This window comes from Echiichthys vipera (assembly GCF_963691815.1).
Source record: "Echiichthys vipera genome assembly, chromosome: 19".
NCBI lineage: Eukaryota > Metazoa > Chordata > Actinopteri > Perciformes > Trachinidae > Echiichthys > Echiichthys vipera.
In genome coordinates, this window is record NC_139844.1 from 16,947,231 (window position 1) to 16,961,594 (window position 14,364).

The 14,364-nt window shown below is 39.2% G+C and overlaps 1 protein-coding gene and 1 long non-coding RNA gene across 2 annotated transcripts; one reads left to right on the plus strand and one right to left on the minus strand.

Annotated features, from left to right (window-relative positions):
• Positions 1 to 4,460: 4,460 nt before the first annotated feature.
• LOC310961798 lies at positions 4,461 to 6,405 on the minus strand. Its single transcript, XR_014593640.1, has 4 exons — positions 6,329 to 6,405; positions 4,981 to 5,054; positions 4,721 to 4,825; positions 4,461 to 4,566 (listed from the first exon to the last, which is right to left on the minus strand). It is a non-coding gene; the product is annotated as an uncharacterized lncRNA (long non-coding RNA).
• Positions 6,406 to 10,921: 4,516 nt separating this feature from the next.
• fam110c (family with sequence similarity 110 member C) lies at positions 10,922 to 12,818 on the plus strand. The gene has a single exon (XM_083933664.1). It carries the CDS (start codon positions 10,990 to 10,992, stop codon positions 12,061 to 12,063), a length of 1,074 nt encoding a protein of 357 aa, XP_083789790.1. The 5' UTR covers positions 10,922 to 10,989; the 3' UTR covers positions 12,064 to 12,818.
• The last annotated feature ends 1,546 nt before the right edge of the window (positions 12,819 to 14,364 follow it).

Sequence of the window (14,364 nt, forward strand, 5' to 3'; positions counted from 1 at the left end):
CGTCTGCATGTGGATCTCAGTTTGTTATTATATATTTCTTTCACAGCTTTATTTTATTATATTTATACTTTTTATCACCCACCGCCACAGTGTTATCTGAAGTATTTTTGTTATCATTTTGGTCAAAGGGCTTTACTGAGGTCTGATGTCAGCAGCGGCACTCTGTGGGAAGCGCTTAAAGCTACTGTTCGAGGACAAGTGATATCTTATATTTATCAAATGAGAAGGGCTGAACGGGCTAGGCTGGTGGAAAGTTTTGATTCTGATTTTATTTCTTGGGTTAAGCTTCTGTATGTAACCCCCTCTGCATCTGTAAACTCTAACGGCATCCGTTCAGCATGTTTCCCTCTCAGGCGCGGGACCCGGCAGGGCTCCCCGCTCTCACCCCTGTTGTCCAACATAGCCATCGAGCCATTAGCCATCTGGCTTAGAACCCAGAATGAGTTTGAATCACTCGTTTTGGCCTGGTCCACAAACTCTCCTTATATGCCGATGACCTTCTCTTATTTATTTCAAACCCCACAACCTCCCTCCCCCCAGTTTTATCAATCCTAGTCAGTTTGGACACCTTTCGCGGTATAAATTGAATATTCAGAAGAGTGAGTTATTCTTTGTCAACAACTTGGTGAGATCACGACCACAATCCATTTTCCCCTTTAAAACAGCTGACGAGGGGTTCAAGTATCTGGTGTTTGTCACCAGCTCCTACAAGGACCTTTCAAAAGAACTTCCAGCCGCTATTGGATAAATGCAAGTCAGACTTGTCTATTTTGCTATAAGTTTAAGTGTGCCCCCCCCCCTTTTTTTTTTCTTACTTTATCTTTTTATCTACTTATGTTACATGTCATTCTGTTACTTGTTTTTTTTATTTTTTTATTGTGACCGTGCCTGACGTAGCTGTTGGGACGGATAGCGGGATTCATGTTGGGGTTTTTCTGTTTTTTCCACCTGCAAAAAGCAATAAAAAATGTGGAGAGAAAAAAATTGCTCCACCCCTACTAGCAGCAACATTAATTAACACATTAATATATCAATAATTGTCATCAACAATATAATGTGTTTTTCTGAAATGGCTATTTTGCATTATACTTACTTTTACTTTTGGTAGGCTTGCTTTATGTACATATATTTTTTTGCAATATATTTGTACTTTAGGTTAGTAACATTTTGAATGCTGGACTTTTACTTGTAGAGAGAGAGGTAGATACTTCTTCTTCCACCACATATAGTAAGTGTACAATATGCGTCTGTGTGTATATGTGTTTTTTATCAGTCAGTCTGCAAAATGAGTTCCAGATCACAAGAGTGTAGGGTGTGACACAGCTAAGCTAATAAAAACAAGTGATCAAAAATCACCCAAAGTGAGCTCAGACAACAAATGGCTAAACTATCAAAAATAAAGATTACAATCAAAGCGCATAAAGCTTTAAATGCCCATAGAATGAGATTAGACATCAAGTCAGCTGGCTTTGATACAGTTTCAAACAATATTTAAATTCAATTGAAGTGCGACCATTTTAATTCATATTTGGCTTGCAACACAGAAGTGATACCTGATATCTGTATGCATTGTTACCAGGCCCAGGGAGGCTTGAGCTGTTATAGTAGCTAGTACTGGGGCCTAGCTGTGTGTGTGTGTGTGTGTGTGTGTGTGTGTGTGTGTGTGCGTGTGCGTGTGCGTGTGCGTGTGCGTGTGCGTGTGCGTGTGTGTGTGTGTAGTCTTCCGTCCCTCGGTTGTCCTCTGAGCTATTGTGAGGAAAAGAGGATTTCTCCTTTTTGGCTTAAGCACACTGCTTTTCTCTAAGGCTTTATCTATGAAATCATTTTAGCTACGTTTGGTGATAGGCAATCGAGAATTCAAAATAGAGGTTGTACTGGTAGTGGAATCTAACGCTCCAAAAGGAAAAATCTGTCTATCCGAACCCCACGAGACTTCCCTTTAACTACATTCCCACTTTATGCGAATGCTTTCTGGTCGGGGCAACACATGCAGTTTTACTGGCTGCTTCATTATTTTCTACAACAATTTTGTTGTTACATGTTTTATACAATTAACTAGAAAAGAATATGAAACACAGGCAATTACTTAAACGATAAATAAAGGCTATGAACACCACAACAATCATTAGCCTAGTAGGGTTCAGAAATTAAACTGTCTGTCACTTTAACGACAGAGTTTAACAACACCAAGGCAACAACACAGAGATGCATAAACAACATGAGTTGCAGCTGCAGCCGATAAACTTCACTCAGTAAGGCAACGCAAGTTTATTTGTATAACACAATTTAGTATGTGCTTTACATGAAACATTTAAAGCATTGGAAATATGCTACCTTAGTACACTGAGGTCCAACCTTTTTTTTTTTGTTGTTGAATCAATGCAATCTGACCACACTGACCACATCAAAGAGGCATTCTCTGCTTACAGATCAGTGAAGGATGACAATTGAAACATGAAACACATTGATGGAGGCAGTCTTCAATATGAAACCTGACAATAGTAAAATTAAAAGCAGCATCAACACAATACAACGCAAACTAAAATTCATCTAAATTCAAATTGAGAATCCGGTGACCCATTAGTCTGACCTGTTACAGACATGCCCACTTTTTGATTATCCCATGCAGTTTGGGGCAAAAAAAAAAAAAAACATGCAGGTGAAATACTTATTTACACGAGGTACAATCTCTCCCGACCATAATTCTAGGTTTTTGTTTGACACTTGAATAGAGCATATTTTGAGAGCAGAGCCGTCAACCTAACTATGACATATTAAGTTGATACTGCAAACGTCTAACCTCTTTAGCATTCACTTCAAAAGTGTTTCTGCCCACCTGCTGAATGTAAGTCTGAATTGGCCTTTCATTTGGTGGCTCTGTTTTAGGTCTTTAGCTCCTCCATTATGTTCACTAGGTAGTTGCTACTGTACCTTCGTCTGTCTGCTGTTTTGTGCTGGGCAGGTAGCGTAGTGGGCGGTGGGTTTATCAGAGCCCTTTCACTTAAACAGTGGCCTTCTGCAGCAGAAAACAACAATGATGAGAGCAGTGAAAGTGAACAGAAACAGTAAAGGGCAGTGAAACCAAAACTATGAGCTGACATGGAAGGACATGAAGTGCAGAGTCAAGTGATGATTTCTGTGGCTTTGTCACTACGAGCGATGCCTGTAATTCATTTGATCATTGAATATATAAAAACAACTTTTGATGTTTGTTTTCCAAATCTCTGAATAAAAGGCATTCTTCTCACCACGTTAGATGAAAGAGGAGTCAGTTACAGTCCTCAGGCTAAGGAGAATATTATGTAATGGCAAATTAAAACCTTTGATGTACCATATCTGCTATAATCCTGCAAATGGTTTGTTTCTGAAATACAGTACAACAAACTTGTGATAAATAGACACTGACTAATTTAGTGTGAGGTGACCTTATATTGCTGGAAATTTGCGCTGCATGTATAATTACTAATTATCCATTACTTTACATAAAAGTCAAACAATAACTGCAAGCAAAGGATGCCTGCAGCAATTATATCTCATAATTTGCTAGCTGTTTTTAATTGAGTCAGCCAGCTTCATTCACGTCTCAAGAATGGATGGTAATTATTGTGAATGAATCAGAAAAAAACAGAATTAGCAGACGATGCAGTGTCACATTAACGTGTATAATGTGTTTTCCAACTAGCGGCAGAAGTCACTATATTAAATAAAGGTGAGAGGGCTCAGGGGAGAAATGACTAATGCTGAGTGTTCATGTTTACTCTGCTCCCCTGCTCCATCCCTCCAAGTCTGCTCCCTCTCTCTCTCTCTCTTCCAATTAAGCTGAAACAGATTTCACCTATTAGTCAGCCAACATGCTAAATGATTGTAAACAGTGTCACTGCACCCAGTTTCAACTCTAACACTTCAAAAGATGTGACGTTAGAGTTTTTAAAGGCGTCTTTCCTCTTGCATCGCGAGCCAAAGGTCAGATAGGGAGGTGTCGGTGCATACGTGTACAGTATCTGAGTGTTTAACATATATGTGTATGTTTATATATACATATATAAACATATACATACATATATATATATATATATATATATATATATATATATATATATATATATATATATATATATATGTATATATATATAAATATTGTTATTGTTATTGTTCATGAGATGCACAGATCAGCTCTGATGCCATTCAAATCTGTGTGTAATTAATCTTCCCGTCACCAGTGGCGGGGCAAGGGTCCTTTGGGGCTCCAAGCAAGAAATTTGTGGGGGCCCCACCCCATCCCTCCACAGTGAAAAAAATTGTTTTTTGCACACAATTTCTGGGACATTTGATATGTATACTGAAAATAATACTTTAGAAGATATTAGGGGTTCTCAAAGTGAATTTCAGGGAGGAACAGAAATTCTTAAAACCCTACGCCTATCAATAATTGTTGTAAATTAACTGACACCAACACAATATAAAATATGAACTTTTTTTATTACAAAAAATAGAAATCTGAATGTTGTTAACAATAAAATAAATACAAAAATAAAATTGACTGTTCACATTTGGGTCTTGATGGAGCTGATGACAAAAAAGAAAAAAAACAACAACAGGGTATATTTGTTATAAATAATCTTTAATAGCATGGGCTAATTACAGCAATTCTTGTTGCAGTTATTATTACTGTCATTGTTATATGTTCTCTATGGAAGTAAAAAAAAATTATTTAACTCACAGTCATCTGTGTCAGCAGTTGGACTTGATCTCTGATCATCGGTTGGATGTTCCTGCGCAGGAGGTTGGGAAACCACTGTGCTGCTGGAGGTGGATGTTGATGGAACTAAACTCAAAAAACAACAACAGGGCATATGAGAATCTCTAAGGGCAGGCATATGATTATGTATGTGCACAGCATTTTCTACTACTACAGCTTAATACTACTGCCATGAAGAATATTAAGGCATAACATTATCAATTGTGGAATAATGAACTTACAGTTGTCATCAGGGATGGGAGGGGGAACATCATCCTTCCCTGGATGTGTTGGTTTAAAAAAGACAGTAATGATCCTGAGGAGAGATGAGAGGGAAACATATTGTTAAGTTCAACATGTATTATGCACTTGATGTACTCTTGTGGTGGGTGCACATATCATATGTACTGCCAAACACATATTTCTCCCTTTCTGGCACTATTAAGTTCATCTCATCATTATGCAAAGCTTATCATAGAAGGTGTACTTTAGTATTACATACTACAGTGGAAACCGCTTATAGTGATCACGTTGGTCCAGAGCCAATTTGATCACTATAAGCGGTTGGTCGCTATAACCGAATTCTTATTACAGTATTTCACATTTTTTATGCAGAATATTATCTAAACGCCATTTGTATCGTTTTTCAATGATAAGAATTGCACGAAACGAACCGTTTCAGCATTTACTGAATTTTATTATGGTTTCAAACACATTCGTTTCAAATGCTCCTTTTGAGAGGAACCATGCAAGTTATATTACTGCGCAGTGCGCAGACATAACTCATAAATACATAAATACAAATACAGTAACTTCTTCTGTGCGTCGGCTCTGCCGTGAAGCCGGTGCATTTTTTTAAAACAAGTCTTAAAATAAACTTTGAAACACTGTTTCATAGAACAACAACATAGAAGATAACAACGGCATCAAGAAGAGTTAAGCTACGTCTGTTTTGTGTTGCGGCTCCGCTGCGCCGCGTTAAGAAGTCACTTCACATGTTTCCATGGATCAGTGTTGTCTAACACCAAGTTCACTGGTTTTTCAAAACGATAAAAAAAAATATGTCATAAGCCTTGAGGAGACGTTTCTCATCAGGTGGCAATGACTTACATTAACTAGCTGTTAGCTCACTCGTTAGCTAGCTGTTAGCTCACTCGGCAGAAGCACACGTCCAGCACGTTTTCATTCATAAAATGAGAAAAAAAATTAACACTATAAGCGGATTTCTCGATCACTATAAACGAATTATTTAAACAGCATTTGTATAGAAATGATTCTGTCCCAAGCCTTTTGATCCATATAAGCGGTTGATCACTATATCCGTGATCACTATAAGCGGTTTCCACTGTATTAGGCTGTTGTTGTTGTTGTTGCTGTTGTTGTTGTTGTTGTTAGACTGTCTGCCTCACTAAACTTTCTGTTGTTTTCTGCTGGTTGAGACTGGAGAGTGGTGCACATCTCCTGCTAGCTAGCTTCATGTAGCTGTGTCATGTTACGCATCCGTCATAGCTTAGTTTTTAGCTTATTAGCCGCTATGGAGTCCGTGACAACACAACACAGTCAGTCAGAAAAACATAACAATGCACTTACCACTGTCTTACTTTCGTTTTTCCTCCCTTTCCTTCCTCTGTTTTTTCTTTTCTGCCCCGCTGGGATAACTCCTCTTCATCTTTTCGCAAGCGCGGAGCTCGGTGTAAGTGGGCGGAGCTCGGTGCTAAACAAACAATCAAACCTGCGGTTCGCGCTGATTGACACAGACAGCGCCGACGGCAGAAGTGACGTGGGGGCCCCCAAGGGGGGTTTCTACGGCGCTTTTTCATAGTAAATGCCCGTTGTTGTCGTTGCTGTGCCGTACATTAGCACTTGGGGCACCGGTCACTGGGGAGGATGCCCAAGTGGGGGCCCCCTGGAAGCCGGGGCCCCAGGCAATTGCCTGGTTTGCCTGTTGGCAAGCCCCGCCCCTGCCCGTCACCCATCCAAATAGATGATTTCTCCACTGTAGAGAGGCGCACCCGCATGGACATTTCATCCCCCTCTCACTCCCTGCATGAATCTTTTCTCAGCGGAGGTCTGCTCTACAGAGTGCTCCCTACAGAGTGCTTAAGGAAGCTAAACACTGTTAATCTATTCAGGTAAATGTTAACTGTTCATCTTTGACAGTGGAGGTCTGCTCTGCGGAGTGCTCCATGCAAAATATCCCTTTAAGTAGCAAGACTAAAAACTATAGCTATAAACTTGACAGAGGAAGCATAACTAAACATAAAGCTTCTCTAATAATCAATGAAGCTGCTGTACCTGGTGCGTAAATGTCTCAGCGTCTCTCTTATTGGGAGCAACGTCACATTTGCCTGACGAAAAATGAAGCTGTTTGGACAGTTGGCAGCAGCTCTACTACATTCAGATGTTATTAATATTTTCCTTATTGATGTTTTATTTGACCCACAACCCATCTGTTGTTAATAAGAATCTTATTTTTTATATGAGCCCACCCAACCAATCATAAGACAATCAAGATATAACTCCATCAACAAAATGATTTATTAGAGGAAAACCGAATTGATTTAATTGCTAGTCTCCTTTGCTGAATGAATTGTGGGATGCTTCCTAAGAAGGTGAAAACATTATAAAAATGAGCATGTTAGCATTGTTGCTGTGATCATGATAAGATGCTGGTGTTGGCATTAATCTCAAAGCATGTACAGCCTTGCAAAGCTGCAAAGACTCAAAGTCTTGTTCATAGAGGAGGCCAATTTAAACACGAATGAATTAGAAGGACTTCTTCTTATTGCATAACTCTGCTTAAGCACCAGACCTCAAAACCTGAGAACATCTCTCGAGGAAATCATGATTAATTTGAAGTGGAGGTCAATGAAGGATAAAGTACAAGCAAACACTGCAGAATCCCCAAGTGAACTGGTCTGAATTTAGGGAAGCCAGTCAAAATAAAGAACAATCACCAACATAATCAAATGTGGTATGATAATTATGTACAAACATTGAAAAATGAGAGTATGTTAAAATGATTTAGAGGAACCCTTAAAACACCTTAAGGTCATTGGTTTCTGTCGGCCCTGTTTCTGTTTTAACTAACAAGCGGAAATCTGTTGCTGGATGATTACATTGGTAAAGAAGTACTTTCTCTTACTGTAACCTGACCAGCAAAGTGCCTGTTATATTGCAAACAACCTGTGTGGTGATGTGATGGCTGGCTAAGCTTTCTGATGTAGCTGCCAGTGAGCTTGTGAGTGAACAAGTGAGTGGTAAAAACTGAGCAATTTTCCATCACCCAGGCATGATTAGATGCTCTGCTGCACTTGTGCCCAAAGCATTTTACCTGCCACACTAATCTGCACTGCCAGACAAACTGCTAGACAGGCCCAAATACAGACATAATTAATAGCTTCTACACAGATGTTTTAGATTCTAGTCCAGTGAATGTTTTTTAATAACACAATGAAGCCAAGAACAGGGAGTCAGTTATTGTTACCTCCCTACTTTTTGGATGGGATGTTTTTCTATTTGATTCCCATGCATTGCAGTAAAACCTTGATGTTGCAGCAGTCATAAGCCAACAGGGTGTCAATACACTTGGTAAAACCGTCATGTTGCGTTGTGCTTGAGATTTTTCTAGTTTAAAGTGAATATTATAAAAACATCTATTAAATCTTGCAATCCATGTTTCACACCCATGTCTGTGAAAGTTACAGCCAGAACATAGTACTTTGAAAACCAATAATTGAGAAAGGAGGTTGATGGAAATGCCCTATGATCAGCATTTACTGTCAGCAGCATTGCCAAAAGTGCAGCTAGTGAGGATTTTGTTTTTGCCAGCAGAAACTTCAGCTGGGAAGCTTGTGAGTTATCCCTCACTCACTAACACTTGGTGGAAAATGTGGAAATGTTGTGCAGAAAAGAGCGGTGCTAAATTGGAGCAGAATTTTCACTCTTGCTGCAACCCCTTAATCTGTTGCCGATTTGTTTTAATCGATAATCATCAATCATAATTCTTTCAGCATCTCCTGCTCAACTTCACAATACAACTATGTGATACCACACACGCATAATTAGAAATGCACTGCATGTATTTATTCAGGTTGCTTATATGCACAAAAGAAAGAAGAAAGATTGCCAGAAAGAAGAAAGGTTTCCAGGATGGTCTGGTAGTGTAGTCCGCCAAGGCAGAGTCCAATTACACACCATACAATGCAAAACAATTTAGTCCACTATTTATCATTTATTGTGGAATCGTTTGGTTTTAACAAGTATGTAGGAACGTTGAAATTGATCTGTGTTTTGGTCTTATGTGCTGTTGCTTAGACCCAGTTAATGTTGGTACTGACAGGCCATAGGTAAGACTCAGTAGACTCGTCCAGTACAATAAAGACTCCACACACTTATGACATACTGTAGTCTGTTTGAACTCCTTCACTCTGGCAAGTAACGGACAGTTGCTTGGTAAACATACCACTTTTTAACTGGCCTCCTCTCCCTTCATAGTTACATCAAGAATGTAATGAACACTTTGTGAAAAGACAGACTGGAAGTCCAGTACTGGAGACTGTCTCTCTTTCCTACTTATCCCTCATGAGCACAACATCCTGTAAAAGAGATTTGCAATAAAGATCTTCTGTGTACTGCTTATAATTATTTAGCCATTATAAACACTATAGTTGCAACATAACTTGTTGTATATTATTTAATTGCCCTCTTTCTTTCGGTTTTGAGTGATATAAGTACTAGCTACAGTGATTGAGTAAATACAAAACCAAAAAACGTGATATAAAGATAACCCATAAAACGTCTTTTGTCTTTGAGTCTAAGTTAGAAAAACTGTTTGGATGGCCTTGACAAATAACTAGTGCACTGACTGTTCAACGGGTGCCTGTTTGTAACGGGCTGATTGCTCGGCCTCTGGTATTGCTGCTTGCAGTTTTCTCGAGAACCGATCATAGTTTGCTCCCCAGGGTCCTGAGCAATACACCTGCTATGCCATGTCATACTTGCGTCCCTTAGCAATGCTACAGTATACACGTCATTTACTAACAGCTAGCTATTGGGGACCAGACTATTTCCAGTAACAAAAGTGTTTATTCCCAAAGTTACATTGCTGATGCATGAAATGTTTGAGTTTGTTACAATGTAACATCTCTCCTTGAATGCACTGTAGTGAGCAACGGAGAACAAGCAGCATCCCGGTGATCGGATGAACAGTTGTTGAGAAAATTTAAGAACAGACATAGAAAGACAGAGGCTGCTTCCAAAATAGCATTCTACGCACTACATACTCAATATGTAGTATCCTTCAACATACATTTGTGTGAATAAACAGTAGTTTAAACAGACACGCTGAGCAACAATTACCAACCTCAGCTCTCATAGCCAGATAATGCTTATATTACTGGAAAAGGTCATCAGTTGTAATTGACGTTACAGAACTGCCTTGGTCGCTGTTAGTTTGTCTGTTACTGATACATTGTGTTTTGGGATATGTATGCCGGCCAGTGTTCAGTATTTACATACTGTAATATTTTACTAGAAGCATTTTATAATACACAAATAGGTTTGGTTCTTCAAGGTTCTTTAATGTCCACAAGGGGATAATTGTTTAAATAAATGCCATTCGAAGTCCTTCACAACCAAAACAACAATAACAACAAACAGAAGTATAAACCACAAAACGGTAGTATTCTGATCTAATCTGATTTAACACTACTAGTTTCATACTAAGGTTCCAGACGTACTAAAAAATAAAATAAAATAATAATAATAATATATTATAATATTAATTAAAAAATAATATGCTGGGGGAAACATATCTTTCACAACAATTGCACTATAACGAGTCAGTTTGTCTGGAAAAATGACACGAATTTTTTTTTGCCAACAGTCAACAGAATTTGTAAAGACAAAACCAGTTTTCTTAGTTGGAGATGGTGCAATATATTGAGCAACAAGGATAAAGACCCACATTTCCTCCAGGACAAGAGAAAAAAATCTGCAGCAGTGTCAGCTTTCACTGTTCTCACTTCTTATAGTATCAGGTGTACTTTGAACAGGCTTGTGTTTGGTTAAAACTAGCCTTGCACAGGAGGGGTGGGGTAATGTGATGTGTATTTGACCCGACAAGGTAAAGTCTCCTGTTGTAAGACGTGCTCAGGCAAAGGGCGGGCTTGAATGGAATCTTTTACCTCTTAACACCGGAGAGACCGTACGCTAAAGGAGTTTCCACCCGTTGGAAATAACTGACTTGAATGGTCATTAAAACCACCATGGAGGCAACCAGTGATACCACAAAAATCTTGGAGAAGGGACCTGAATACCTTCGAAAGCAAATGGAGCTGGAAAGTGAAACAAAAGGAGGCATGAGTGCTGTGGAGAGGCTTGCTGCAACCAAACCAAAATATGTCAAAAGCCAACAGGTGGTCAACTCAACTCAGGAGCCAGTGATCAGTCTTGGATCAGCCTCTGTGAGTAGTACTGGGTCTTCCAACCGCAGCTCGAGCCATGGTAGGAATCCTGTCAAAGGGAGTAACTCAAGAGAGGCTACATGTGGTGCACAAATCACAGGCTCGCCAGGGCAAGTACGTCGGTCCAGCTCCAAAAAACGACCAGATTCTCTTCTGATCTACAGACAGAAATGTGACTTACGGAGAGGGTCATCAAATTATCGGAAACACCATAGAACGCGTAAGTTGCAGCATAGCTCTGTACATAAAAATGTTCTGTTACCTGAGGCAACAGATAAGGAGTGTGAAGCTGCGTGCAACAAGGAAAAAATCACCACACCTTTGGGAACAGCAAAGGAATGCGGCCCCAGTGTGGTGACCTCTCAATCAGATAGGAGCAATGGAGTAGCAGATCAAGACAGCACAGAAAACAGTGATTCAGAATCAAAGGAGACAGCTGGTGTTGTGAAAAAATCTGCTGGCCTCCTAACGGTTCCTGAGTTTGAAAGGAGATCTGGCAAAGGGGTCAGTCGTTCTCACTCTGACATCAGCTCCAGGTATTCAAAGAACTTTGCAGACTTTGATGCTTTTTTCAAATACTGTGGGCTGGGCGGGGAGGTCATCGAGTCTTTGGGGAAGGAGAACTTCTCGGCACGCTCAGAAGAAATTGTGATAAACGCCCGGAGTGTCAGCGTCTCTACATCAGACGACGGCTTCTCCAGGAACAGTGGCAACAGCGACGGACTAATGGAAGACGAGTTGAATAAAAAGAGCGGCCAGGGGACGTCAGTTATCGAACGCAATGCAAGGATTATCAAATGGCTGTACAGCTGCAAAAATGCTGTAGAGACTGGAAAAAAGTTAAGAGACCTCGATTGAGATAACTTTTTTTCCCTCTACATAGGCCATATGCTTCCTACCTAAGGCTTTTGTATAGATGATGCTAACTCCTGGCTTTCTCTCTGTGCATATTGTCAGTGTGTGCCAATTTCAGCAGACGCTTCTGTTCAAACTTGCATGAAGCTAGCTCTGTCACGTCGGGGAAACGTGAATTGCACAGAAAGCCCCACATCACAGACACAAAAACACAGAAGCTGATACTTCCCTAACAATTGCATCTTGAAAATACATAGTAACTGTGAATTATGAAAGAACATTATAACACACTGCCAGGTCAGAAAAAAAAGACCTCTGCTGGTGTTCTACCCCTCTAGATCCTCTGCCATGTAAGCTGCCATTACTCAAGTGGATTTTTCACAATCGAACAAACAACCCAAAAATATTCTACTTTAATGGCTCAACTTGTCTATAAAAGATTAGTAAACTAGAAGAGATGATGCCGACAAACAAACGGTTTTTGTTAGTGGTACCAACAATACAAGATACAGCTCAGTGCTCAAGTTTGCAGTGTCTTTAGTTTGATAATGCATTTGAATCATAATTAATGTAACCTGCTTCTTAAATCCAATGAGTTTACTTGTCATTTATCTTCAGGCGAAAGGTTTACACACACACACACATACACACAGACACACACACACACACACACACACACACACACACACACACAGAGGCACACTGACACACAGACACACACACACACACACACACACACACACACACACACACACACACAGAGGCACACTGACACACAGACACACACACACACACACACACACACACACAGAGGCACACTGACACACAGACACACACACACACACACACACACACACACACCAGTTAGGAGATCTGCTTCTTTCATGTTGTTATGGTTCGAGAGTTTCTTGTTAACAGTAATAAAATTGGTATAATTGTTCAATTTAACTGCAGCCAGAAAAAAGGCTCTATTATTTCCAGCAAAAAAATCAGTTGGTATGGAATTGTTTTATCATACTACTGAAAACAGAATATAATGAATTAAACTAAGGATATCTGTAAATCAGTTTTGACTAGTCGGAATATAACTTCTACATCTCAAAATAGTTTTAAAGATATTTTAAATAAATATTTTAACTACCGTCAAAATTACATTTTACATGTTGAAATGTTCACAAGTGAAAACTACGTTTGCTACTAGTCAGACTAACTGATTAAATTTTAAAGGGCCATATTCAATGTGGTAAACGAAAATAGCACCCACCCTTTTTCTCTGCACCCCACTCAGGAACAAACAATATTTATGTACTTTATGTACAGTGTGTGAGTAGATGGTTGCTACTCATTACTCAGCTGCACCCATGTTGTAAACACGTCACTCCTCCAGAGGCCAAGCTTTCTATTTCTCATCAAGACAAGTCATGTCATGTTTGTCGTCAGAACTTATAGCTGTTTCTTAAAATTCAGTTGAGGGTTCAGTTAGAATCTACAGAAATGTTACATGTGTGTCATTATTGACTGAATATGTAAACTGTTCGCATTGCTACCTGTGTAACATTGTTTTTTTATACTGAAATACTGCACATTTTACTACACAAATAAAGTTATTATTTTTCTTACAGGTAAACTGTAGCTTGAATGAATTCATGGTAACAAGTTGGGTCCACATCACATCCTATTTAGGATTCACTCTCTCTATATAGGATATAATACAATCATTTTAAGGAATAATGTATATCAATAAGACCCCCAGTATAATCCTTCTTTTAGTGGCTGAAAACCTTTGAATGTAGGCCTGCTGTACGAGGCCTAAAGGGGGCAGTATCTAACAACAAAACTGAACCTAATTAAAATGTCAGCAGGCCAGGAATGCTAATTCTCTGACAGCACAATAAGGCCCAGTGGAACAATAACCACATATAAACAAGTCTGGATATTTGATGGTTTTTTTAGTTTTTGCATTAGTATCTTGCCAACAAAAGCTGCTAAGTCTTAACTTTGAGTGTCTGCTATGATTTTTACAAATAAAGTCAAATAACCTCATTAAACATGTATAAATGGCAACTGTCTGTTCTTCCTCATTATAAAATCCAAAATAATTGTGCACATATTTTTTCAATCAGGGATAAACCACTGGAAACTGGTAGTTATTACTGGACCATGATGGCCTATAAACTAGTTGTGTCACAAAACCATGCGTATAGGTCAGATACACATCTTAAACTCTGGGTTTAAGGTGAGCAACTTTACACCTTAAACAGATAAACATGTACTGTAACTTTCTAGTGTAAAAGTCCAACTTTA

Bases quoted from the DNA above. Each gene is read 5' to 3' on its own strand.
- fam110c (XM_083933664.1), top strand. From the start codon at position 10,990: ATGGTCATTAAAACCACCATGGAGGCAACCAGTGATACCACAAAAATC.